The sequence below is a fragment of the Ips typographus genome, linkage group LG2 (genome assembly GCF_016097725.1).
Source record: "Ips typographus isolate SLU linkage group LG2, UJ_Ityp_2.0, whole genome shotgun sequence".
NCBI classification, from domain to species: Eukaryota; Metazoa; Arthropoda; class Insecta; order Coleoptera; family Curculionidae; genus Ips; species Ips typographus.
In genome coordinates this window covers 5,282,017-5,309,515 of record NC_138423.1, presented here as the reverse complement: position 1 = coordinate 5,309,515, position 27,499 = coordinate 5,282,017, and the positions used below count along the sequence as shown (strand labels likewise).

Sequence of the window (27,499 nt, the reverse complement as noted above, 5' to 3'; positions counted from 1 at the left end):
CCTACATAGCTTAAGGGCAATGGTAAAAAGGTGATGTTGAGTGTCACTTGTCAAAATGTCATTTTTTAAGGGTGCCACGCTCCAAAAACTGGCAAAATTACCATAGTTTAAGGTCATCTGCGAAACCGTGCCAGTTAGAGCAAAATGGACGTCAGATTCGTGTTCCCTCGTTCAAAATTAGTAAAAAAAGATCACTTTGATTGAGCAAAATTCAATATGGCCGCTGTTAGTATAGTAGGTCCAAAAATCCCAATTTTTTCACTTTACCAAAAAATCATTCATAACTCGCGTATTTGAAACATTTTGTATAGACACGCCATATAACAAAAGAAAGCTAATGTATGAGGCTATCACGTGACGTTGACAGGACCAAGCTAAGTTGTACCGTTTAACCGCTAGAGGGTGTCAAATTTGACTCTACTTTTTCTTGAATATCTCAGGAACGCCTTAATGATTAATGTCGATTAAATAGATGAAAAAAAACAAGGGTAAACTGTTAGGCTAAATACCTATTAGGTCACTAGGTTAGGTTGAGTTAGGTTAAATGACAATAAAAGTTGTTTTTTTTTCCAAAATAAATAAATTTTATATTAAAGAGTATTTAATATAATTAGCAGAAATGCACTTATATTTCAACACTTTCTCCTGCTCCTATAATTTTTTTCCTGATATCCTACAATCTACAATGAATAATTTCCAAAGTACAGCCACGTGCAGTATTGAGACACTCGGTACAATATTTCAGTTCGAATTCCGGAAACGTCGTGTGTCTAGACATATCAGTGTTTAAAGTAAAAAAAGAATAATAAAGGGTTATGAAATGATAGAATGTGACCGAACCGGTAAATGGGGGGTCTCAAATAGGTGATTTCAAGCGATGTTTGCAAAGTATAGCTGTATTTTATTTAGGTCACCGCTTAGAACTTACTTTAGTATATTTTTAATTTGTATAATCTTGAAGTATGGTAAGGATTAATTTTAATTTCTCAATAACGTTATTAAGGGGCACTGCAAGCACTAAATGGTTTTTAATTCATTGTGTATGTATGCGTTACGCCTAAGATTGTGTATGTATTGTAACATTCAAAAACTTGTTGAATGGAATTAATTATTGTGGTGGGATATTCAAGGTTTCAAGGACAATAATACCGATATTATTATATAAGTGTAATAATTCTTCTTAGTAATTATTAAACTATACAAATAATTATTTCTTAACAGTTAAAAAAAGTTGAGAGAAAAAGTAAACTTTCATATTAATTAAATGCAGTAATGACTGGCCTAGGTACTTTCCTTCCATGCTGGTAGTGTTAGATAAAAAAAACATATTTCCATAGAAAATAGAGTGATAGTAAATTATGCACCTTTTGGGACAGACATTTTAGATTGGTTTTGCTATATTCCTCATTTTCAACATTAATATACAATTTACAAACAATATGCTCTCATTCAGGCACTTTATATCTCAAAAAAGCAATCCTTTCCGGTATACAATGTTATCAAACCAACCTACATTAATTCATACATATGCAGCTTTATTGATTCTGTAATTAATTATATTCTTTGTATTTTGCATTTTAATCACAGCGATGCTCAACATTTAATTAATTCAATAAATTACAGGGAAAGTCGTTTCTGATCTTGTTCAATTTCCAGCTATGAACCTGAGCTACATCCAGGAGTGACCTACAAGCTTCAAAGTCCAAAGGCTACGCTAAAGATTTTTTCTACTGGCAGTGTCACAGTCACTGGTACGTAAAACTGTTCCTAAAAAAAAATATACAGGGTGTAGAAGGTGCAGTGTTTTAAAACTCTTACCGAAGCGTTGGTGCATAAATCGTACCACCCTATTTCAAACCCAACAGGTGCGGTGGTATAATATTTAGACCACGGAAATAATTAAAACTTCCAAGTGTAGTAACGGTTTGATTTATGAACCACTGCGTTCAGCGGCATCTATGCGTCAGTAGAGGAATTGTCACGTGACCGTCTAGCTAAATAGTATTTCAAAATCACGTGACAACTGTCATTAGTATCAAAACTGTCAAACTGTGTTCAATAGTTGCAAAAGTCAGAGTTTAGGAACGTTTCCTTGTAGTATTTGATATAAAACGTGTTTCTGAGATTTATGACAGTTGTTTAGACAATTGTTACGTGACCGTCTAGCTAAATAGTGTCCTGCAATCACGTGACAACTGCCACTAACGTCAAAACTCACAAACTGTGCTCTAAAGTTGCAAAAGTCAGAGTTTAGGAACGTTTTCTTGCAGTTTTCGATATTAAACGTGTTTCTGAGATTTATGACAGTTGTTTTGACAATTGTCACGTGACCGTCTAGCTAAATAGTATTCTAAAACCACGTGACAACTGTCATTAATGTCAAAATTCACAAACTGTGTCAAAAAGTTACAAAAATCAGGGTATAGAAACGTTTTCTTGCAGTATTGGATATAAAACGTGTTTCTGAGATTTATGACAGTTATTTTTGCCAATTGTCACGTGACCGTCTAGCGAAATAGTATTCTAAAATCACGTGACAACTGTCATTAATGTCAAAATTGACACACTGTGCTCAAAATTTTTTTACATTTTTGAACATGTTTCGCTCCGGCAAAGCTGTTTGCACGTTTTAAACGTTTTTTTCGTGATAAATCAGTTAATTTCCCGTGGAAAGTGTAAGATACAACCTACAAGGAAAGAAACAGGTAAAAAATATTGGTTTTGAATATTTTTTTCAATTTATTACAGTTTTTGTGCTGGTATGATTTTTGTACCACTGCGTCACTTGCAAAAAATAATTGGGAATCACAGATATTTAGTTTTAGGAAATGGAACGTTATAATGACGAAGATTGGCCTTTCAAGATAGTTGGCATGAGTAGGGAGGAATTTGAAGAAGAAATAAATCTCACAGATACCGATGAAATAATAGCCCAAACTAAAAATGCAATTATTTTTAGTGATGACTCTGAAGATGACGTCCCTCTTTCAAGGCTTAGAGAAAAACTAAACAAACCCGATCTGTCAAGTTTTGAACCGCCTAAATGGGGAAAATTGGAAAAACTAGAGCCACCTTTGCCCTTTACAAGTGAAAGTGGAGTTCCTGAATTCATAAAAAACATGGAAAACCTTACACCTTATAAACTATTCTGCCAATTTTTTACCGACAATTTGATTGGTCACATAGTCTTTCAAACCAACTTATACGCAGAGTATAAGTATACAAAGGCAAATATCAGCTGGTAAATCTTACAAAAGTACTGACGAAAATGAAATTAGAGCTTTTCTCAGAATTAATTTGTTGATGGGTATCAAGCGCATGCCAAGTTACAAAGATTATTGGTCAAGTTGCCCAGAATTACGAGATGAATACGTAAGTGTTCTTATGCCGTTGAGAAGATTTGGATGGTTATTAGGTAATATCCATCTAAATGACAATTCTTTGATGCCTGACCGCAAGTCAATGCACTTTGATAAACTATACAGGGTGGTCCAGTTTTAAGTGTCAATAACTCACCATTCGATAGCCAATCGAAAAATAAGTTGACTTGCATTATGTCATTTTGGTGAAAAACTTTTCCTCCAAATTTCAATTTAAAAAATTTGGTTTATAGTGTAAAACTGAACATTCAAGACGTGTAAGAGTCCAAATTTGTACTGAATAGTCTAAAAACTTGCTATTTACTACTAGGAAAAGTCTTATAATTCGTTTTCTCACACTGCCATCCTGGTCGAGTGTCTGAAACTGGATTTCAGGAACTAAAAACAGTCCGAAGATCAAGACAAAGATTGTATTGTGCATGAAACTCATTTTTTACTTCTAAAAATAATCTAAAAGTTGATTTTGGTACCAACATTTTTTACTTTTATTACTGAAGAAACTTGACTTTTGGAAATAGCCTTAAACTCGATTTTGATGCTATAATTTATTGCATCTATGAGTGTAGAAGTCAATGTAATAGTGAAGAAGCTTGAAATAACATTTTCAAGACTATGGACAGTATACAAACTGACTTTTAGGCCTGATAAGTCAAAAACTTTGTAAAGATAAACTCGATTTGAAGCACTGAAAACAGCCTTAAAGCACTAAAAACCGTCTAGATTTTTAAGAAATACTCGAATTTTCAGCACTGAGGTGTCTAGAAGTCGATTTAATAGTGACAAAGCTTGGAATGCCATTTTAAGTCTATGGAGAATGTAAAAATTGTTTTTTAAGTTTGATATGTCAATAACTTGGTGAAGATAGTCTTGAACCTCGATTTTCCAAGCTGAAAGCAGTTTTGAAGCACTCAAAATAGTCCAGATCTCCAAGTAACAGAAAAGCAATGTAAAAAGCACGAAAAGGTAGTTTTCAAGACAATTTTCATGAATCTACTGTCAATGTCCTGTATCTAAGACTATTTTCAAGACTCACATATTGAAATTTGTCTTCAAATTATGAAAATTTACTTCAAATGCTTCTGATGTCACTTTTCATTAGTTCAGAGTCACTTTTTGGTGTTCAAGTCAATTTTTAAGGTTTAAATGTATGAATTTGTGGTCAAAAATTCTAGAAAAAGTAGTTTTTTATGTCTACAAGTCCATTTTCAATATTAAAGTCTCTCGATTTGCATGAAAACTGGTTACAAACACAATTTTTAAGCTTCTGAAATCAATTTTTATTTTTTCTAAGTCAATTTTCAAAACTAAAGTCGTTCAGTTTGTCTGGAAATTGGCTACAATAAAAATTTTTAAGCTTCTTAAGTGAATTTTCCGTTTCCAAGACAATTTTTAAGTTGGGTTGGGTTAGTATTGGGTTTTTGAACGTAATAACTGAATTATCTCGTAAACGAAGTTTCAAATCAGAATTTTATAAGAGAATGAAGATGAAATTAAAAGAAACTGTAATTTTTGAAAAATATCTAGAGACGTAGAAAATAAGGCAATAAGGCAAAAACATGAAAACCATCTTGCTGTATCTACGCTGCTGGAGAATTTTGGCAGACGTCATTCATAACGAGTATTAATTTCATAAGTGCTTGTTCCAAATTTGATCAAAATTACTCCAACGGTCTGACAGTTATGACAAAAAACCGATTTTTTAAACAGAAATTTGAAGGACTGTATTTTCCTTAGAATTTTTCAGGAAAATGACATAATACATGTCAACTTATTTTTTAATTGCCTATGGATTGGTGAATTATTGACATTTAAAACTGGACCACCCCGTATAAAGTTCGGCCTCTTCTGGAACAACTAACAAATAATTTCAATAGATGTTTGCTACCAAGTGAAATGCTTTCCATAGACGAGTCTATGATAAAGTTCAAAGGCAGAAGTTCTCTCAAACAATATATGCCCAAGAAGCCAATCAAGCGTGACTATAAAGTCTGGATGCTCTGTGACAAATCTGGTTATTGTCTAAAGTTTGACATTTATGTGGGAAAAACCGAAGAAAATAACAAAAACGTCGAAGGTAGTTTGGGTTCAAGGGTTGTATACGGGGTGGTCCAGTTTTAAATGTCAATAATTCACCAATCCATAGCCAATTAAAAAATAAGTTGACATGTATTATGTCATTTTCCTGAAAAATGCTAAGGAAAATACAGTCCCTCAAATTTATGTTTAAAAAATCGTTTTTTTGTCATAACTGTCAGACCGTTGGAGTAATTTTGATCAAATTTGGAACAAGCACTTATAAAATTAATAAAAAAAATTCGTTGCCAAAATTCTCCAGCAGCGTAGATACAGCATGATGGTTTTCATGTTTTTGCCTTATTTTCTACGTCTTAGATATTTTTCAAAAATTACAGTTTCTTTTAATTTCATCTTCATTCTCTTATAAAATTCTGATTTGAAACTTCGTTTACGAGGTAATTCAGTTATTACGTTCAAAAACCCAATACTAACCCAACCCAACAAAAATTGTCTTGGAAACGGAAAATTCACTTAAGAAGCTTAAAAAATTTCATTGTAATAGTTTCCAGACAAACTGAAAGACTTTAGTTTTGAAAATTGACTTAGAAAAGATAAAAATTGATTTCAGAAGCTTAAAAATTTTGTTTGTAACCAGTTTTCATGCAAATCGAGAGACTTTAATATTGAAAATGGAATTGTAGACATAAAAAACTACTTTTTCTAGAATTTTTGACTACAAATTCATACATTTAAACCTTAAAAATTGACTTGAACACCAAAAAGTGACATCAGAAGCATTTGAAGTAAATTTTCATAATTTGAAGACAAATTTCAATATTTTAGTCTTGAAAATAGTGTTAGATACAGGACATTGACAGTAGATTCATGAAAATTGCCTTGAAAACTACCTTTTCGGGCTTTTTACTTTGCTTTTCTTTTTCTTGGAATTCTGGATTATTTTTAGTGCTTCAAAACTGCTTTCAGCTTGGAAAATCGAGGTTCAAGACTGTCTTCACCAAGTTATTGACATAGCAAACTTAAAAAACAATTTTTACATTCTCCATAGACTTAAAATGGCATTCCAAGCTTTGTCACCTCAGTGCTAAAAATTTGAGTATTTCTTAAAAATCTAGACTGTTTTTAGTGCTTTAAGGCTGTTTTCAGTGTCTCAAATCGAGTTTCAACACTATCTTTACAAAGTTTTTGACTTATCAGTCCTAAAAGCCAGTTTGTACACTGTCCATAGTCTTGAAAATGTTATTTCAAGCTTCTTCACTATTACATTGACTTCTACACTCATAGATACAATAAATTATAGCATCAAAATCGAGTTTAAGGCTATTTCCAAAAGTCAAGTTTCTTCAGTAATAAAAGTACAAAATGTTGGTACCAAAATCAGATATTAGTCTTGAGAACTAATTTTTAAAAAAGAAATTTGAGTTGTACATCAATTAAAGTCTTGAAAATAGACTTTTGGACTCTCTTTAGTCCTAGTAAAGTCAGTTCTAGCCTTAAAAGTCAATTTTTAGATTATTTTTAGAAGTAAAAAATGAGTTTCATGCACAATACAATCTTTGTCTTGATCTTCGGACTGTTTTTAGTTCTTGAAATCCAGTTTCAGACACTCGACCAGGATGGCAGTGTGAGAAAACGAATTATAAGACTATTCCTAGTAGTAAATAGCAAGTTTTTAGACTATTCAGTACAAATTTGGACTCTTACACGTCTTGAATGTTCAGTTTTACACTATAAAACGATTTTTTAAATTGAAATTTGGAGGACTGTATCTTCCTTAGGAAAAGTTTTTCACCAAAATGACATACTGCAAGTCAACTTATTTTTCGATTGGCTATCGAATGGTAAGTTATTGACACTTAAAACTGGACCACCCTGTATAAACTAATGAACGGTTTGGAAGGAAAAAACCACAGATTGACTTTTGACAACTTTTTTAATAGTGTTGAACTGATGGAAGGTTTGAAATTTTTTTTTATATATTCAGTTGGCACTGTAAATACATCTCGAAAATATATGCCTAAATTTAAATCTGACCGGGAGCTAAAACGTGGTGACTATGATGGGTATACAAGCGACTCAGGGTTGATGGCATGCAAATGGAAGGACAAAAGATGTGTTCATCTATTATCCAACTTTCATAATCCGGATCATGACACCAAAGTTATGCGAAAAGAAAGAAATGGAGAAGCAGTTGCTGTACCTTGCCTGACAGCACTAACGGATTGCAATGCTAATATGAATAATGTGGACAAATTTGACCAATTGCTAGCAAGCTATAAAATTAACCGCCAATGCAATAAATGGTGGCACCGAATATTTTTTTATTTTCTGGATGCGTCAGTGGTAAATGCTTTTTGTGTATATAAGTTACTGAATTTACCAAAAATGTCAGCCAAAGATTTTAGACGGGGAATTATAAATGGCTTACTTGCTCCAACCTTAGTATCTCTGAAAAGAAAAGTGTGCCCGATTGAATATCCTCCGCCTGAAAGAAGTACAAGACGACGATGTGCTTTGTGTAGCACTAAAACTACACAAGTCCGTACTGATTGGGTATGTTCAGTTTGCCAAGTACCATTATGTCTGGGCAAAAATAAAATTTGTTTCTAGAGGTTCCACACCAAATAGATAACGCTGTATTTGTTTTTTGACATTTCTGCTTTAATAAAATTGGATTTTTTGTATAAAAAATATATTTGTTTTTTTTCCTAATAGCGCAGTGGTACAAATAGAACACCACCAGTTTTTGTAAAACATATTGAAAAAAATTAACATATTTATAATATAACATCAATTTTAGATATAATCACAATGGCCTAACATAGTTAGATTTAAAAAACTATAATAAGTAGAAGTGGTTCCACTTGGGGTATAAACTATTTTAAAATATGAGCTCCAGTAACAGTTAACTTTGTAGGGCAGAAAAATTCAAATTATTGCATAAAAACTTTCAGTTTGAACAATTTTTGGTTCAATTTTTTGAACTATATTTATTTTTGTACTCCTAAAAGTTTGTTTTGGAATAGGCACAGCTGGCTATCTAAATGACAGGTGCCAAGAATGTTTAAGGCAGGTAGTATTGCAGGTCATGGTCATTTGGCCATTTATCAATTGCTAAAGATTATTTATGTCTTGGCTAATCTTAACCTTAAATAAGTAAATTTTTCCACTACTAACATAATAAACATTGACCGATTAGTAACTTGAGAAATTAGTTTTCTCTACCTTAATGCTCATTGTGAGCTAATTGAGTCTAATCTCTAGTTCTAGTCTGGCACAAACACGACAAAAAAGGAAATATTATTGACCTAGGTAAATAATAATGTCAATGTCCATTAAGACGTCTGACATATGAAATATACTTGACTTGACAGAGACAGATAAATTAGGTTGTCCACCGCCTACTATACTAGAAAGCCTAGAAGGTGCTTGTCAAAAATTCCAATATGGCGGGAATAGTGGTTGGACAGTTTGTATTGTGGAAATTGAGTTTTTTGAACATTAGATGAATTTTTACGGTTTAAAATCAAAACTTGAGGTTATTTGCGTAAGTTATTTTTGTTTGCTGCCGTTCGTAAGTTTTTCAAGCCACATTGTAACAGCAATTCAGGAAAAAGCCCAATCGTGTCAGTTTTTTGCTTTACAAAAATAAAAAAGTAATCTTATTCTTGTTACATGCACAGGTATGTGAGTTACGTTTTAAAGCATCCTTCATTGTGAGAGCAACAAAAACAACTTTGAATGAATGTTCTTAGTAATAACATAAGAACCATTTACCAGTTTTGCTTACCTAGTTTCAAGGATTTACAGATTTTCTTACATTGAACAATGATTAAACTAGTTTGCTGTGTGTTGTACTTTCCAGGACAAATGTTCTAACCAATTTGTTTAGGCTGGACTTGATTGTGTATAAAAAAGCTCTATCTATACATATCTGGATCAGAAATGAACATTTTTTTGATTTTTTCACTCACAACTTGCAATCAGTTACACAAAACAATTAAAAAAATACATATTTCTTACTGCATCTGCATACGTTTGTGTATAAAACGAAAACCGCTAACGCCGACATTAAAAGTGGCATTTTAGGCTTTCTTGTATAGAGGGCGGTGGGTTGTCTCTTCATGTTGGACAAAGGACCATCAAAAATATTGTTAATAGTGGAAAAAATGCTATATTATTCATGGTTTAGACAGCTTTTATTAACCTTATATCTTAAATTTTTTAATTTTTAATTTAATCTTGACATACGGTCAATAAAAGCTTCTGTCTAAACCTTGGTTAATAATATACTATTTTACTAAGAATTAAGTAGTTTTTTTACTGTGCAATTTTTCAAATTTTAGCTCCCAGCGTAGCCGACGTCCAAGCAGCAATAGAATACATTTATCCTCTTGTGTACGAGTTTCGGAAGGAACGATCCAAGGAAGAGCTCGAAGCCCTGGCTCGGAAGAAACTGAAACAGGGGCTGCATACTGATATTGATGTAGCATGTGCGGGTAAGTTTAGGTTAATTGATCTGAAGTGGTTGTGAGAAAAAATGGAAATTTCCAATCAATACCTTAAAATAGTACAGTAACTTAATATGGCTTTTGACTAAGAAGCTTTCTGACAGAATAGTGAAGAAAACTTGCAAATTTCACTGAATGCTGAATTGAAATTCATGGAACATTGATGATGAGTTGATTCATTGAATTTTGTTTTTTAAATATGAATATTATTGCTCTGGACAATGAACAGAGATGCTGAACAAGTGGTAATGACATATTTTGGTGAAATGTTAACACAAGAGAGCAGACAAATCATTCTTTATGCTAATAACGCAGTAATAGTTGACATTTTCGAAACCAACGTATTTCTGTAAGTTTAAGGAAGAAATAGTTTGTTCTATTGTGCCTTAGCTGCCTACATACAAATAAGGAAATTGCAAAACTATTCATAGGAATCGCATGATAAGAAGAGAAAAGTATTACATATTAACATTGTAGTGTACTAAAAGGGATATGACATTAATCAACAGTTGATCACGTGACCACTTGTGGTAACAGTCAAATGACGTCCGTTTTGGCACACTGACAAATGTCCCAAAGTGTATTTCGATTTTTGTTATTGGATTTCTATGTACAATTTTAAAATTTTTATACCTGTAGGTATAACGTAATAATATTCATATGAAAATGTAGGTGAATACAAATATTAATATTAATAAATAATTACGAGAACTACTGTTAACTCTTTCTGCTTTTGGGAACGTTGCAAATCATTTAGAATTAGTTAATCTTTCGTATAATTTGGCAAAATTAAGACGAAAAATATATGCTTTAACCAAACTTTTGTGTGTTAACTATAGTTGTCTTTGTTGTTGTTTGAATGTTGGATTTTTGATTATTTGCAATTATTAAGTTAAAATTATATTACCTGTGAAGATACACTCTGTATGTAAAAAGTCCGGCAACCCTGAATTATTTCGAAAAAATATACAACTTATGGAAAAACATCCTATATAAACATTTGTAACGCATTACCGTTATGTGAGATTCACAAGATGGTAGTGAATTGAGGTTATGTCTTATGGAATGAGTATATTTCAATGACATTTTCTTATTCACTCTCTCATTCTGATTACATTTGATGTAACATGTTGTATGGTTAACTTGGTGGTTTGACAGCTATTAATTATTTAAAAAAACTCCAATTTTAAGTAAATATAAATTTTTTGTTTTATTAACTTCTGAAAATGTGCTCCTGAAACTGTCTGACAAAGAGCGTGTTATAAGATTGCATTAATCCATAATTATGTTTCTTAAACCATCTAAATTACCTTATTTTTTTTTAAATAACTCCATAGAGAATAATCTAGAGGCGACAAATCGGGTGATCTAGACGGCCATTCACGTCAAGCAAAATTTTCTTTAATCATTAATTAGCTGCCAAACTGTTCAAGTTAACCATACATGTCATCAAAATGAAAAGGTGAATCATTCCATAAGGAAAAACATAACCATAACGTTAAAACGTTTAGAATGTGTCAATTTTTATATATGATGTTTTTTACACACAGTGCATATTATAATATAATTGTAAAAATGAGAGAAAAAATGTTAAAAACATTTTTACCAATCAGAGGCATTATTCAAGTCATTTTCTATTTTTGGCAGGACTATTTGTGGGCCAATAGTTGGCTTTATCAATCAAAATCGTCTATAACACAGATTGTGTATGAAATGTGAAGTTGTCCATTTCATCAGAATAGTCATATCTATTATACATTTTTCTTGGAAATCCAAACTCTAAAATGTCCAAATCATCTTCAATAAAAATTTCCTCCATCATATCCATTTGTATTGTGTGTTTTCAGTTATGTTTTTTATTATGTCATACAAAAATGGAAAAATTAGTGTTTTATGTTTGTTGAATAAGGGAAACGTGACCTTACTTTTAGGGTTTATCAAAAAGTTAAATAACTAATCTAGAAATAGTATAGCAGCTTTATAAACAAAATTGGGATTAACGCAGTTGAAAAAAGTGATAATCTAGAACTTCATCATATTGATTAATGTCCAAAAATAGTTATCAAAACCAGATAGAAAAATTTAAAAAAATGTATATTTTGATGCAGAAAAAGTTACAGTATTGATTTGCATAACCTTTATGAGTAGTAATTTGACAGTTGACCACATTCCACTGATCAGAAACTCTGATTGATCTCCCTACCAACTAAAACCCAAAAAGTTCTGGTTTAATAATTACAGATATTTAATATTTCAGAAAATTACTCTTTTTGTAGGTTTTGCCGAAGCTATGTGAGTTTATTTCTGTCATTTAGGCTTCAAAGTCCCATTAAACAGTAACCTATAGTGACAAATTTTTAGCTGCGATTGGAAGAAATATGAAATGAAAATTATTTACTAAATTATCTAATATTTCAGCAAATATGATCTAGACAAAATAATAAAAAAAAAGATAAAATTGAATAGAGAGAATAAGAATGTTAACATAATGATACATTAAAAAAAATAGAACCTGGGACCTCACAGTTTTGTGTTTAGATGACAGTTCTTATGACATTTATAGTTGATCGATCTTTTATACAGGGTGGTCCAGTTTTAAGTGTCAATAACTCACCATTCGATAGCCAATCGAAAAATAAGTTGACTTGCATTATGTCATTTTTGTGAAAAACTTTGTCTAAGGAAGATACAATCCTCCAAATTTCAATTTAAAAAATCGATTTATAGTGTAAGAGTCCAAATTTGTACTGAATCGTCTACTGAAAAACTTGCTATTTACTACTAGGAATAGTCTTATAATTCGTTTTCTCACACTGCCATCCTTGTCGAGTGTCTGAAACTGGATTTCAAGAACTAAAACAGTCTGAAGATCAAGACAAAGATTATATTGTGCATGAAACTCATTTTTTACTTCTAAAAATAATCTAAAAGTTGACTTTTAAGGCTAGAACTGACTTTACTAGGACTAAAGAAAGTCCAAAAGTCTATTTTCAGGACTAATTGATGTACAACCCAATTTTCTGAACTGGAACAAGTCTAGATGTAAATTAAATTTGCGGAACTATTTAATTTCTAAAAATTAGTTCTCAAGACTAATATCGTAGCGTTTGGTACCAACATTTTTTACTTTTATTACTGAAAAACTTTTGGAAATAGCCTTAAACTCGATTTTGATGCTATAATCTATGAGTGTAGAAGTCAATGTAATAGGGAAGAAGCTTGAAATAACATTTTCAAGACTATGGACAGTGTACAAACTGGCTTTTAGGCCTGATAAGTCAAAAACTTTGTAAAGATAGTCTTGAAACTCGATTTGAGGCACTGAAAACAGTCTTAAAGCACTAAAAACAGTCTAGATTTTTAAGAAATACTCGAATTTTTAGCACTGAGGTGTCTAGAAGTCGATTTAATAGTCACAAAGCTTGGAATGCCATTTTAAGTCTATGGAGAATGTAAAAATTGTTTTTTAAGTTTGCTATGTCAATAACTTGGTGAAGATAGTCTTGAACCTCGATTTTCCAAGCTGAAAGCAGTTTTGTGGCACTAAAAATAGTCCAGAATTCCAAGAAAAAGAAAAGCAAAGTAAAAAGCACGAAAAGGTAGTTTTCAAGACAATTTTCATGAATCTACTGTCAATGTCCTGTATCTAAGACTATTTTCAAGACTAAAATATTGAAATTTGTCTTCAAATTATGAAAATTTACTTCAAATGCTTCTGATGTCACTTTTCATTAGTTCAGTCACTTCTTGGTGTTCAAGTCAATTTTTAAGGTTTAAATGTATGAATTTGTAGTCAAAAATTCTAGAAAAAGTAGTTTTTTATGTCTACAAGTCCATTTTCAATATTAAAGTCTCTCGATTTGCATGAAAACTGGTTACAAACACAATTTTTAAGCTTCTGAAAGTCAATTTTCAAAACTAAAGTCTTTTACTTTGTCTGGAAACTATGAAAACTGGCTACAATGAAATTTTTTAAGCTTCTTAAGTGAATTTTCCGTTTCCAAAACGATTTTTAAGTTGGGTTGGGTTAGTATTGGGTTTTTGAACGTAATAACTGAATTATCTCGTAAACGAAGTTTCAAATCAGAATTTTATAAGAGAATGAAGATGAAATTAAAAGAAACTGTAATTTTTGAAAAATATCTAGAGACGTAAAAAATAAGGCAAAAACATGAAAACCATCTTGCTGTATCTACGCTGCTGGAGAATTTTGGCAAACGTCATTCATAATGAGTATTAATTTCATAAGTGCTTGTTCCAAATTTGATCAAAATTACTCCAACGGTCTGACAGTTATGACAAAAAACCGCTTTGTATATAGGGACTGTATTTTCCTTAGCATTTTTCAGGAAAATGACATAATGCATGTCAACTTATTTTTTAATTGGCTATGGATTGGTGAATTATTCACGTTTAAAACTGGACCACCCCGTATACGTATTAATATTATTATTTCCTTTGATACTGCTATACTTTGATATGTCAAATTAATGACAAATCACTTCAGTCATATGAGAAATTATTATTTTATTTACAACTAGTCCTGTTTTAGTGTATTATGTTTGTAGATATGTTCAAATTCAGAAAATGGATAATTAACTTGCATATTTATTACCTGATGGTGTCTTAGGTCCAGTTGTACAATCACATTTCAAAGACCGGTTCAGTAGAACCCTGGTACTTTTCCATATGAATTGCATTGCTGTCAAAGCGAAATCTCGAATGATCGATATCGAGATTAGGTATATTTCACAGCACTTCAGATTATGATTATGATCAAAACATCAATATTATGACGGTTATTTGAAGTTTGGATAAAATTATTTAGACATAAAATTGGTGTTCGAAATAATTTCGTAGAACCTAAACTTCAATGACTTCTTAATAAAAAGTGACGGAAAAATATTTCATGAGGAAAAAAGAGACAAACAGCTATATTAAGTCGATTTCGTAATATTTGTATCGAAATTTGAAGAGTCTCACCCCAGATTCGAATGTTGTACAACTGGGCCTTAGTGGCAATTTGGTCAAACTCTAATCAAGTTCTTTTTAAGTTAAAGTTTTCGAAATAATTGAGTATAGAATCATTTACTGTGAAAGTAACTCTCGTTTTCTCACAACTACTTTATTTACCAATAACTTTAAAGACATTTTAATCATTCTCAGGTTCAGAGGAAGAAGCAGAAGGAGATATGGATACGGACGACGAGAATTGGGGAGACTAAGTTTCGCAAAAACCAAATGAATTAGGTAATAAGTTGTTTCGTTTCTCCCTCCCCAAAAATATGGGTTTAGAACAAGTTAGTTCTATGTAACATTGTGATTGGTTTTAGCACTTAGATTTTTTTTATATACGTTCAAGTATATAAAACGGCCAGTGAGCAGAATATTCGTTAATGTCCCCCGTCAGTAGTTCAGACTCATTTCTCGAAGATTGTTCTGCTACGGCCCGCGTCAATTTTTTGGATTTGTCCGTGGGTAGACCATTTAAAACTTCCTTTTCAATTGAATCACTTTTGTAAGTTTTAAAGCAAAATTTATGGTGGATTTAAGTTCTTTTGAAGTTTTACCTGGGCTACTTAAACACATTCGTTTCCGTTATTTGAAAAATAATCATCAAAAAAGACATAGGGATAGGAAAAAACTACGAAAATCTCGGCTGCTGACTAGTCAAGACTAATACACATCTTTGACATTTTATCAGTTATTTATAAATACAATATGAGACTGCGGAAATTTTACGTTTTCCTTTTTTAACGAATAAACTGTACTGTTATTATTTGTTTGAGTTATTTATATAGTATGAGTATGATTGCCGCATTTTGATAGTGAAAAATTATACGTTTACGTTATTAATTGAAAGTTTTTTACATTTATTTCAGTTTATTAATTGAATTTTTCTCTCAGTTTATTCTTCAGTCTTTAAAGAGTGTTAACCAAAGTGATATATTTTTGCAATTATTTTTGATTAATGGTATTCTTGTTAAGGTCTCTTTTGATTAATAATGCACTCGTATAATTAAGTTTTTTTTTTTGCTTTTACTGTTTACATTTGCGTTTAGAATCATGTGGTAGGGAACTTTGGATAAACGTCTCCCAATCTCGAGTTCCTTAGGTGCAATACGGAAATCCGGCTTGAAAATAAACTGAGCAGGAAGTTTGTCGGACAAATCGTCAAATATGATATTGGGTTTGATATTGAAACTGTGGCGCAAATGCTACTGCCTTAACTGAATGAATTTCGGAAAGGGAATATTTTGAGTAGTACAAATAACGAACATTTTCCCACCACAGCTCTAGTTTCCTTGTAGATATAGATTTACGTTAAAGTTTGTACCTTAAACTTTAGGTTAGGCCGCCTAATTAGTGTATAGATAATGCTATGCGAAACATCAGTTGTGAAAATATCTTGTAGAATGTGTTCAAAAAACTGTGAACTGACTTTTTTATTAACTTAACAAATTTGCGCACCTTCAAGTCGAGTATCACCTGTTAACATTATCTTCATTATTACGTATTAGTAATAAATAATATATTGAACTGAATCTCTTTATACATATTGATATAACAATAGATTTTTTTTTTGTTAGTATTATAGTGAGACGTGTTTGTATGCTGTCTCATGATGTTCTTACCAAAGTGAAAACTTATTTGGAAATACAGAGAAAATGCTTTGTAGGAAAGTTATTTGCATTTTTTGTAGTGATGGGTAAATTACCGATAAAGCAGTTTTACAATAAGTAAAACTAAAAACAGTAAATAAAATAAGTAAATTACTGGTTTCTGACAGTTCAAATTTTGACACCGCTTTTCTCCCTGGCTGTACCAAATCTTGCAGTGGGTTTTCAGGTTATTGGATAGGAAATTTAATGAATATTCCGAAAATGTGCTTGAAACAGTCATTTTCTCACTCCGTGGGTTTTACAAGCAATTTTGTTCCTAACTGTCCTTACAAACTGTGTTTCTGACAATTCAATTGTTGACACCGCTTTTCTCCTTGACTGTACCAAATTTGTTTTTTTTTTTAATGGGTTTGGATAGGAAATTTAATGACAATTCCAAAAATGTGCTTGAAATAGTCATTTTTTCACTCTAACTGGGTTTTACAGGCGATTTTGTCCCTAACTGTCCTTTCAATCTGTATTTCTGGTAATTCAAATGTTGACACCCCGTTTCTCCTTGACTGTACCAAATTTGTTTTTGTTTAATGTTATTGGATAGGAAATTTAATGAGAATTCCAAAAATGTGCTTGAAACAGTCATTTTCTCACTCCAGGTGGATTTTACAGGCAATTTTACCCCTAACTGCCCTTTCAAACTGTATTTCTGTTAATTCAAATATTGACACCGCTTTTCTCTTTGACTGTACTAAATTTTTTTTTTTTTTTTCTGTTATTGGATAGGAAATTTAATGAGAATTCCAAAAATTTGCTTGAAACAGTCATTTTCGCACTCCAAGTGGATTTTACAGACAATTTTGTCCCTAACTGTCTTTTCAAACTGTGTTTCTGGCAATTCAAATGTTGACACCCCGTTTCTCCCTGACTGAACCAAGTTTTGTTTTTTTTTTCTGTTATTGGATAGGAAATTTAATGAGAATTCCAAAAATGTGCTTGAAACATTAATTTTTTCACTCTAACTGGATTTTACAGGCGATTTTGTCCCTGACTGTCCTTTCAAACTGTGTTTCTAGCAGTTCAAACTTTGACATCGCTTTTCTCCTTGACTTTACCGAATTTTCTAGTGTTTTTCAGGTTTTTGGATAAGGAATTTAATGAGAATTCGAAAAATGTGCTTGAAACTGTCATTTTCTCATTCCAAATGGGTTTTACAGGTGATTTTGTCTCTAACTGTCCTTTCAAACTATATTTCTGGCAATTGAAATGTTGACACCCCGTTTTTCCTTGACTGTACCAAATTTGTTTTTTTTTTTAATGTTATTGGATAGGAAATTTAATGAGAATTCCAAAAATGTGCTTGAAACAGTCATTTTCTCACCCCAAGTGGATTTTACAGATAATTTTGTCCCTAACTGTCTTTTCAAACTGTGTTTCTGGCAATTCAAATGTTGACACCCCGTTTCTCCCTGACTGAACCAAATTTTGTTTTTTTTTTTTGTTATTGGATAGGAAATTTAATGAGAATTCCAAAAATGTACTGGAAACAGTAATTTTTTCACTCTAACTGGATTTTACAGGCGATTTTGTCCCTGACTGTCCTTTCAAACTGTGTTTCTAGCAGTTCAAACTTTGACATCGCTTTTCTCCTTGACTTTACCGAATTTTCTAGTGTTTTTCAGGTTTTTGGATAAGGAATTTAATGAGGATTCCAAAAATGTGCTTGAAACTGTCATTTTCTCACTCCAAGTGGGTTTTACAGGTGATTTTGTCTCTAACTGTCCTTTCAAACTATATTCCTGGCAATTCAAATGTTGACACCCCGTTTCTCCTTGACTGTACCAAATTTGTTTTTTTTTTAATGTTATTGGATAGGAAATTTAATGAGAATTCCAAAAATGTGCTTGAAACTGTCATTTTCTCACTCCAAGTGGGTTTTACAGGTGATTTTGTCTCTAACTGTCCTTTCAAACTATATTTCTGGCAATTCAAATGTTGACACCCCGTTTCTCCTTGACTGTACCAAATTTGTTTTTTTTTTAATGTTATTGGATAGGAAATTTAATGAGGATTCCAAAAATGTGCTTGAAACAGTCATTTTCTCACCCCAAGTGGAATTTACAGGCAATTTTGTCCCTAACTGCCCTTTCAAACTGTGTTTCTGGCAATTCAAATGTTGACACCCTGCTTCTTCCTGACTGAACCAAATTTTGTTTTTTTTTTTCTGTTATTGGATAGGAAATTTAATGAGAATTCCAAAAATGTGCTTGAAACTGTCATTTTATCACGCCAAATGGGTTTTACAGACGATTTTGTCCCTAACTGCCCTTTCAATCTGTATTTCTGGCAATTCAAATGTTGACACCGCTTTTCTCCTTGTCTGTACCAAACTTGTTTTTTTATGTTATTGGATAGGAAATTTAATGAGGATTCCAAAAATGTGCTTGAAACAGTCATTTTCTCACTCCAAGTGGGTTTTATAGGCGATTTTGTGCCTAACTGTCCTTTCAAACTGTATTTCTGGCAATTCAAATGTTGACACATCGTTTCTCCTTGACTGTACCAAATTTGTTTTTTTTAATGTTATTGGACTTGGAGATGGAGTTTTGGAATTTAATGAGAATTCCAAAAATGTGCTTGAAACAGTCATTTTCTCACTCCAAGTGGATTTTACAGGCAATTTTGTACCTAACTGTCCTTTCACACTGTGTTTCTGGCAATTCAAATGTTGACACCCCGTTTCTCCCTGACTGAACCAAATTTTGTTTTTTTTTTTCTGTTATTGGATAGGAAATGTAATGAGAATTCCAAAAATGTGCTTGAAACAGGCGATTTCGTCCCTGACTGTCCTTTCAAACTGTGTTTCTAGCAGTTCAAACTTTGACACCGCTTTTCTCCTTGACTTTACCAAATTTTCTAGTGTTTTTCAGGTTTTTGGATAAGGAATTTAATGAGCATTCCAAAAATGTGCTAAAAACAGTTTTCACTGCAAGTGGGTTTGACAAGCAATTTGGTCAAACTGTGCTCAAAAGTTGCAAAAATCAAGATTTAGAGATAATTTCTTGCAGTATTCAGTACAAAACGTGTTCCTGAGATCTAAATTATCCTCAAATTCAGGAGATTAATAAAGTGTTGCACGTGTCATTTAAATCAGAAAACAAAGCATTTTTAAATTCTGTGGCTGGAAAAAACAGAAATGTCGAATTTTAATTGAAACAATTTCAGGTTTGCATTGACAAAGTGTCAATAAAGTGAAAATGCGTTAATAAATTCAAATCGACGATTATGCCGCGTGTATGACGTAGACGACTTTCAGCAGTTGTCAACAAAGACATTGTCAAGCAACGAGTAGAGTCCGCAAAGTGCAATGTTGCCAAATAACACGTTTTTCGACGATTCTCCTCTTTCATAGTTTCACGCAACCAGCAATACATCGACATTCGGTGAGATTCTCACGCCTTCCTATGGAATACGGGATTTCTCATTCAATGAAATTTACGCCAACAGGGTGAAAGATCAGTCAAAACTAGATTTCTTTACAATTTTCCTTAACTTCACAATTGTGTATTGGAATATATTGGCCGAACACATAAAGGAAGTTGTCATATCTTTGGCGATCATTTAATATTCAAGAATAAAGACACTTTTTTTAAACTGAAAGAACCATTTGATAAATTGTGATTTGTTGTCTTAACCAATTTAATTGGTTTATCCACATTTTTACTAGTTTTTACCTTTGTAACGAACAGTTGCGTTAAAGTGAGACAGAATACCCAATGAATGTCTCATATTAACACTGAAAATGTGCATTTTTGTCATGATTTTAAATAGAGAAAATGGAACTGAATGATAATAAATAAGACATAAAGGCACTAACTGATCTGACTGAATTTCAATTATTATTGTGAATATACATACATAAAGCAGTGCTACACAAAAAATCAAAGTAAAAATGACGTAACTATGTCACAAAGACAAGTTTTGACATAAACACGTTGTTACGTCATCCCATTTTACTTTGTGTATGTAACGAGTAAACTGAGCATATTAGATAAGAGCAATAACTGAAGTTAGGATTACTTTAATAATTTTTAGAAGCCTAAAATATTAATTGGTGTTTGACGTAAAAAGATGATTCCAGCATATCTGTATCTTATTGCAAAATGCGATGTTACCACTATTATAGCAAAAATGTTGTTTGGTGTCACTTTATTTCTGTTTTTTAGAATATTAATTTAGTCTAATGTCTATACGCCAATTACGTCAGTTCTATATGAAACAAAATAGCACGTTTCAGTAAAAATAAGAAATGTACTGCTGTATATTAAATTAAAATCAAATTATTAATATTTGAATGTGACTAAATGTTACAATTGAAGACCAAAGTTCAATGTTTATGGTGTGTAATTGATATCTGTAGGTCGGTGTCAATGATCGCTGTTAACACATTTATTATTAGTAATAATCGTCCCCAATGCCTTATGATGTAGTAACTGTAGCGACATTTGTACATATAAGTGAATAAATGACAATTAAAAAAATTCTTTAGAATTGTGTTTGTTTTTCTACCTTCCATTGCATATCCAGCATAATACTACAATATTCCATGATTTTTTAAATGACTTTCCATCTGGCTTTTCAACTGAACTGACAATCCACAAATCACGCAGGTTAACGGAGCCGTTCCATTTGCTTTCTTTTGTCCGTACATCTTATTGCACATATCACAATTAAAGTCTTCTTCGTCTATGCTTCCAAGTGCCTCTAGAAAAGTTAATTTACTGAACTTAAATTTTTAGTTTGTACACGATTGGCTCACCCAGTATTACACAAAAATCAAATATCCAAAAAATACTTACGTTTAAAGTCCATCATGTCCAATCGATCACTCATGTTGGTCAATTCTGAAATATTTTCAAAGAAGATGTAATAAGTGTTATATTACATGGCGCAATTCAAAGCAGAGATGTAAAAGCGGTAATTTTTGAGAATTTCAATTTTTGGAAAATTACTTCATGCTTGAAAAGTTTCCTTAATGGGGAAAATAACTGTCAAACTTGTCATTGTTATTGTCAAACTTGTCATGCATTCTAATGAGATCTAATACATCTAAAAAACTAATTATTTTTGAATAGATTTTCCATTTTTTTTCCGAAAAATGTTGTATATTTAACAACACTTTTCAAAATAATATGAATTTTTAAAAATATAGTAATCTGATTTAATTGAACAGATGTTCTATATGCTTTCCCTTCTGGACAACACATTCCCGGTATAAAAGCTTCAATCTTTCGGTAGCGTGACATTTCTACTATATACGGTATACAGGGTGATCAAAAGACAATTTCAAGGGCAACAAATTGGTATATTGAACCACCCTGTAACTGTCAAAATAACAGTGTTATGGGCTGTGACAGTAAAAACTGTCCAAATCAAACTATACAACAAACAACTAGGTTAAAACAGTAAATAACTCAGTTATTCGACGTTTTAGGTAAAAAACGCTTACAGGATGGTCAAAAGAGAATTTCAAGAGCTACAAATAGGTATATTGAACCACCCTGTAACTGTCAAAATAACAGTGTTATGGGCTGTCACAGTAAAAACTGTCCAAATCAAACTATACAACAAACCACTCAGTTAAAACAGTAAATAACTCAGTTATTCGACGGTTTAGGTAAAAAACGTTTACAGGGTGGTCAAAAGAGAATTTATTTCAAGAGCTACAAATAGGTATATTGAACCACCCTGTAACTGTCAAAATCACAGTGTTATGGGCTGTCACAGTAAAAACTGTCCAAATCAAACTATACAACAAACAACTCAGTTAAAACAGTAAATAACTCAGTTATTCGACGGTTTAGGTAAAAAACGTTTACAGGGTGGTCAAAAGAGAATTTCAAGAGCTACAAATAGGTATATTGAACCACCCTGTAGCTGTCAAAATAACAGTGTTATGGGCTGTCACAGTAAAAACTGTCCAAATCAAACTATATAACAAACAACTGGGTTAAAACAGTAAATAACTCAGTTATTCGACGTTTTAGGTAAAAAACGCTTACAGGGTGGTCAAAAGAGAATTTCAAGAGCTACAAATAGGTATATTGAACCACCCTGTAACTGTCAAAATAACAGTGTTATGGGCTGTCACAGTAAAAACTGTCCAAATCAAACTATACAACAAACAACGCAGTTAAAACAGTAAATAACTCAGTTATTCGACGGTTTAGGTAAAAAACGTTTACAGGGTGGTCAAAAGAGAATTTCAAGAGCTACAAATAGGTATATTGAACCACCCTGTAGCTGTCAAAATAACAGTGTTATGGGCTGTCCCAGTAAAAACTGTCCAAATCAAACTATACAACAAACAACTAGGTTAAAACAGTAAATAACTCAGTTATTCGACGTTTTAGGTAAAAAATGCTTACAGGGTTGTCAAAAGAGAATTTCAAGAGCTACAAATAGGTATATTGAACCACCCTGTAACTGTCAAAATAACAGTGTTATGGGCTGTCACAGTAAAAACTGTCCAAATCAAACTATACAACAAACAACTCAGTTAAAACAGTAAATAACTCAGTTATTCGACGGTTTAGGTAAAAAACGTTTACAGGGTGGTCAAAAGAGAATTTCAAGAGCTACAAATAGGTATATTGAACCACCCTGTAACTGTCAAAATACAGTGTTATGGGCTGTCACAGTAAAAACTGTCCAAATCAAACTATACAACAAACAACTCAGTTAAAACAGTAAATAACTCAGTTATTCGACGGTTTAGGTAAAAAACGTTTACAGGGTGGTCAAAAGAGAATTTCAAGAGCTACAAATAGGTATATTGAACCACCCTGTAGCTGTCAAAATAACAGTGTTATGGGCTGTCACAGTAAAAACTGTCCAAATCAAACTATACAACAAACAACTAGGTTAAAACAGTAAATAACTCAGTTATTCGACGTTTTAGGTAAAAAACGCTTACAGGGTGGTCAAAAGAGAATTTCAAGAGCTACAAATAGGTATATTGAACCACCCTATAATTGTCAAAATAACCGAGTTATTGTCAATACAATAGAGTAGTTTACAGGGTGATTCAATTAATTTTTAACATCCTTATAACTTGTTTAATTTTTATTTTAGAAAAAATTACCAAATATGAATCTTGTAGATATTTGCATATACTTTATACCTAGATAATCCATCAGTATACAGGGTATCCCAAATTTGAGCAACAAAACAACGATTTTTGGAATCTATGTCAAATTCTAGACCTACTTGATGTAAAATGTTTGTATCGATATTCAATTGTTTTTGCTCTAACAGCCTTAATTTGACCATCCTCATCGAAAGCAGAAATTCCCAATATGAGCGAAATTTTGGTGCACTTTCCAGAAAATCGTCCATAACTCGCTTATTTGAAACACCCTGTATAAACACACCGTATAACAAAAGAAAGCTAATGAATGGAGCTATCACGAGAAGTTGACTGGACACGGCTAAGTTGTCCCGTTTAGCCGCTAGAGGGCGTCAAAGTTGACTCTCGTTTTTTTGCAGTGTTTGCTCAATATCTCAGAAACGTTTCAAGTTAGAGGTCTGAATTTTTACCACAAATGCACCTCGATAGGATGCAACTTTTACCTTCTATACGCTTTTAGTACCATGCACCGTTTGACCTTGAAAAATTAAAAACTAGGATTGTCAAGAATTTTCAAGAGTGACCTGATTTTTTTCAGAAATTTTTTTATTTTCAAAATTAACCTGAACTGCTTAAATACCTTAAGGTTAACAGTACAAAAATGACTTAAAGTGTCATTTGTCAAAATGTCATTTTGCAAGGGTGCCACGCCCTAAAGTGTCAAAATTGACATAATTTCCAGGTCAACTCCGAAACGGTGCCATTTAGAGCAAAATGGACGTCAGATTTGTGTTCCCCAGGTTCAAGTTAGCTAAAAAAATCACTTTGATTGAAGAAAATCCAAAATGGTCGCCATTAGTATAGTATGCCCAAAAAATCCCTGATTTAGATTAAATTTTTGTGTACTTTTCCAGAAAATCGTCCATAACTCACTTATTTGAAACACCATGTATAAATAAACACACCGTATAACAAAAGAAAGCTAATGAAGGGAGCTATCACGTGAAGTTGACTAGACACGGCTAAGTTGTCCCGTTTAGCAGCTAGATGGCGTTAAGTCTGATATTTTTAACACATGGAGTTGCAAACAACGTACACAGTGCAATTCCTCAAAGAAACACATCTATTTAGTATTCCATACTTTCACTGGTGACTGAGTTTTGACAGTTATGACAGCTGTAACGTCACACCAGCAAAGTATTAACGTGTTTCTTAACATCTCAACTGCCAAATTTGTCTCCATGCAGCTTTAAACACAACTTCCAGTGTAATTCCTCAAATTAGCAACTATTTCTAATTGTATAGTCTCAGATCATTGTTGAATGGGTTTTGACAGTTATGACAGCTGTCACGTGACGTAACAAAAGTATAAAAGTGTTTCTTAACGTCAGAATTGTCAAATTTGGCTTCATGGAGCTGTAAACACAACTTCCAGTGTAATTCCGCAAATTAGCAACTATTTCTAATGGTATAGTTTCAGATCACATTGTTGAATGGGTTTTGACAGTTATGACAGCTGTCACGTGACGTAACAAAAGTATAAAAGTGTTTCTTAACGTCAGAATTGTCAAATTTTTCTCCATGCAGCTTTAAACACAACTTCCAGCGTAATTCCTCAAATTAGCAACTATTTCTAATTGTATAGTTTCAGAGCATTGTTGAATGGGTTTTGACAGTTATGACAGCTGTCACGTGACTTAACATAAGTATAAAAGTGTTTCTTAACGTCAGAATTGTCAAATTTGGCTTCATGGAGCTGTAAACACAACTTCCAGTGTAATTCCTCAAATCAGCAATTATTTCTAATTGTACAGTTTCAGATCATTGTTGAATGGGTTTTGACAGTTATGACAGCTGTCACGTGACGTAACAAAAGTATAAAAGTGTTTCTTAACGTCAGAATTGTCAAATTTGGCTTCATGGAGCTGTAAACACAACTTCCAGTGTAATTCCTCAAATTAGCAACTATTTCTAATTGTATAGTTTCAGATCATTGTTGAATGGGTTTTGACAGTTATGACAGCTGTCACGTGACGTAACAAAAGTATAAAAGTGTTTCTTAACGTCAGAATTGTCAAATTTGGCTTCATGGAGCTGTAAACACAACTTCCAGTGTAATTCCTCAAATTAGCAACTATTTCTAATTGTATAGTTTCAGATCATTGTTGAATGGGTTTTGACAGTTATGACAGCTGTCACGTGACGTAACAAAAGTATAAAAGTGTTTCTTAACGTCAGAATTGTCAAATTTGGCTTCATGGAGCTGTAAACACAACTTCCAGTATAATTCCTCAAATTAGAAACTATTTCTAATTTTTTATTTTATAGAGAGACTGGTGAACAGGTTTGGACAGTTATGAATGCTGTCACTTAATGTAAGAAAAGTAAAAGTGTTCCTTAACATCAGAACTGTCAAATTTGCCTCCATGGAGCTGTAAAAACTACTTACAGTGTGGTTTATAATTTATGTGCATTTACTAGTTTTTTCTTCATCACTCTCTTGAATTCTCCTAAAATTCCTTAAATAATTTCTGAACTACACAACAAAAAGCACCTGTTTTTCTACAGTGTATGGTTGATATTAAAAAATAAATAAATTTGAAGGCTGTCAATGTACCAAATACACACTATTGTTACTTACCAAGCTCTAAGTCATCTTCAGTCATAGACTTCTTCGCTTCTTCAATCAATTTCTTATTAATCACCCCAGGATGGTAACCAATCTTCAAAGCGTCACTTGGTCTACTTGAAGATCTGACTCTTTCCAGATCCGAGTCTCTTTCAAGTTCTGAGTCAGTATCATCACTTTGATTGCTTAAAGTCGATTCTTGAGAACTGTTTCTTTCTTCTGATGTTCTTCGTGATTCAGTGATAATTGTGGGCTTTGCATTGTATGTTTCATTCTGTTTGCTTGACAATCTTTGAGAACGGCGTTTTTCCTTAGTTGAGCCTCTTTTCTCCTGAACATCAACAGGTTTTGTATTGCTTAGGTTGTTAAATTTTTTTATAGAACATTGAGAATTATTGACTTCTTCATTTGTGACGTTATCATCAGAAGTGTTTTTTGCTTCATCTTTCACTGCTTCATTTAAATTATCATTCACAACGTTCTTTGTGCTTAAAATATCAATTCGATACATTCTCTGTACAGCTTCTTTATTCTTTTTGCTGCACACTTTCTTCCTATTGTCAGTATCACAGTAACTGTTCTTTTTCTTTTCGTTGGCAATTCCATTCGTAACTCCTTGAGGCTGTAACTGTGATTCACTAACGGATAAATCCTGAGTTAAAACTTCCGTTTCACCGCACTTACAAGGCAGAAACTCATCAGTGTTGCAACTGTTTTCAGTTCCTTCCATGCAGTAAGTTGCTTTTTTGAACGTTTTTCCTTTAATCAGTCCGAAAATCTTTAAAAATTCCGCTGCTTCCAGAAATTCGGTTAACTTATCAATATCAATGCTAACTTCCCCGTTGTAGATGAACTTTAATATGTGCTGCAGTATGTTGAATTGTATCCCTTTCAGGACTACAATGGGACGTTCTTCTTTAAAGTCTTCAAACAACTGATTGAAATATTCGCTGCATGTGGTTAGAAATGCCTTGTGGGCTCCGATTTTCTGGCCCTCGGCATACAGGGTGACGTCGCAAAAGTCACTGTTTTGTAACAGTTTAGTGAATGATTCACGGACGTGTTGAGTGTGATCTTTCCACGTTAGTGAGTATTCTTGGGCTATGAATTCGGTTTCCATTTTACTAGGAATTTTACAGTTTTTGTAATATATAATGTCAACGAAAAGGTTATTTTAAGTCATTGTCCAAGTAATTGGG

General features: G+C 32.5%; 2 protein-coding genes across 5 annotated transcripts in view; one reads left to right on the top strand and one right to left on the bottom strand.

Moving 5' to 3' along the window:
• LOC145725530 (TATA box-binding protein-like 1) overlaps positions 1–21,093 on the top strand; it is a 35,193-nt gene extending 14,100 nt beyond the window's left edge. Inside the window, exons 3-6 of one of the 2 annotated variants that reach the window (XM_081974329.1) lie at positions 1,657–1,751; positions 9,761–9,913; positions 15,092–15,175; positions 15,259–21,093. In XM_081974329.1, the coding sequence (XP_081830455.1) occupies positions 1,657–1,751; positions 9,761–9,913; positions 15,092–15,150 (307 nt within the window). In that variant the 3' untranslated portion in view covers positions 15,151–15,175; positions 15,259–21,093. Of the gene's footprint in view, positions 1–1,656; positions 1,752–9,760; positions 9,914–15,091 lie in introns of both variants that reach the window. The other variant, XM_081974328.1, reaches the window with a different exon arrangement.
• LOC145725528 (uncharacterized) lies at positions 1,629–27,499 on the bottom strand. Of its 3 annotated transcripts, none has more exons than XM_081974326.1 (4): positions 26,313–27,499; positions 21,402–21,446; positions 21,112–21,306; positions 1,629–1,767 (listed from the first exon to the last, which is right to left on the bottom strand). In XM_081974326.1, the coding sequence occupies exons 1-3, from the start codon at positions 27,418–27,420 to the stop codon at positions 21,137–21,139; spliced, it is 1,323 nt and encodes a 440-aa protein (XP_081830452.1). In that variant the 5' UTR covers positions 27,421–27,499; the 3' UTR covers positions 1,629–1,767; positions 21,112–21,136. The 3 variants fall into 3 exon arrangements, with proteins under 3 accessions (XP_081830452.1, XP_081830451.1, XP_081830453.1); XM_081974325.1 differs by lacking the exon at positions 1,629–1,767 and adding an exon at positions 20,834–21,035; XM_081974327.1 differs by lacking the exon at positions 1,629–1,767 and having other exon boundaries at positions 21,084–21,323.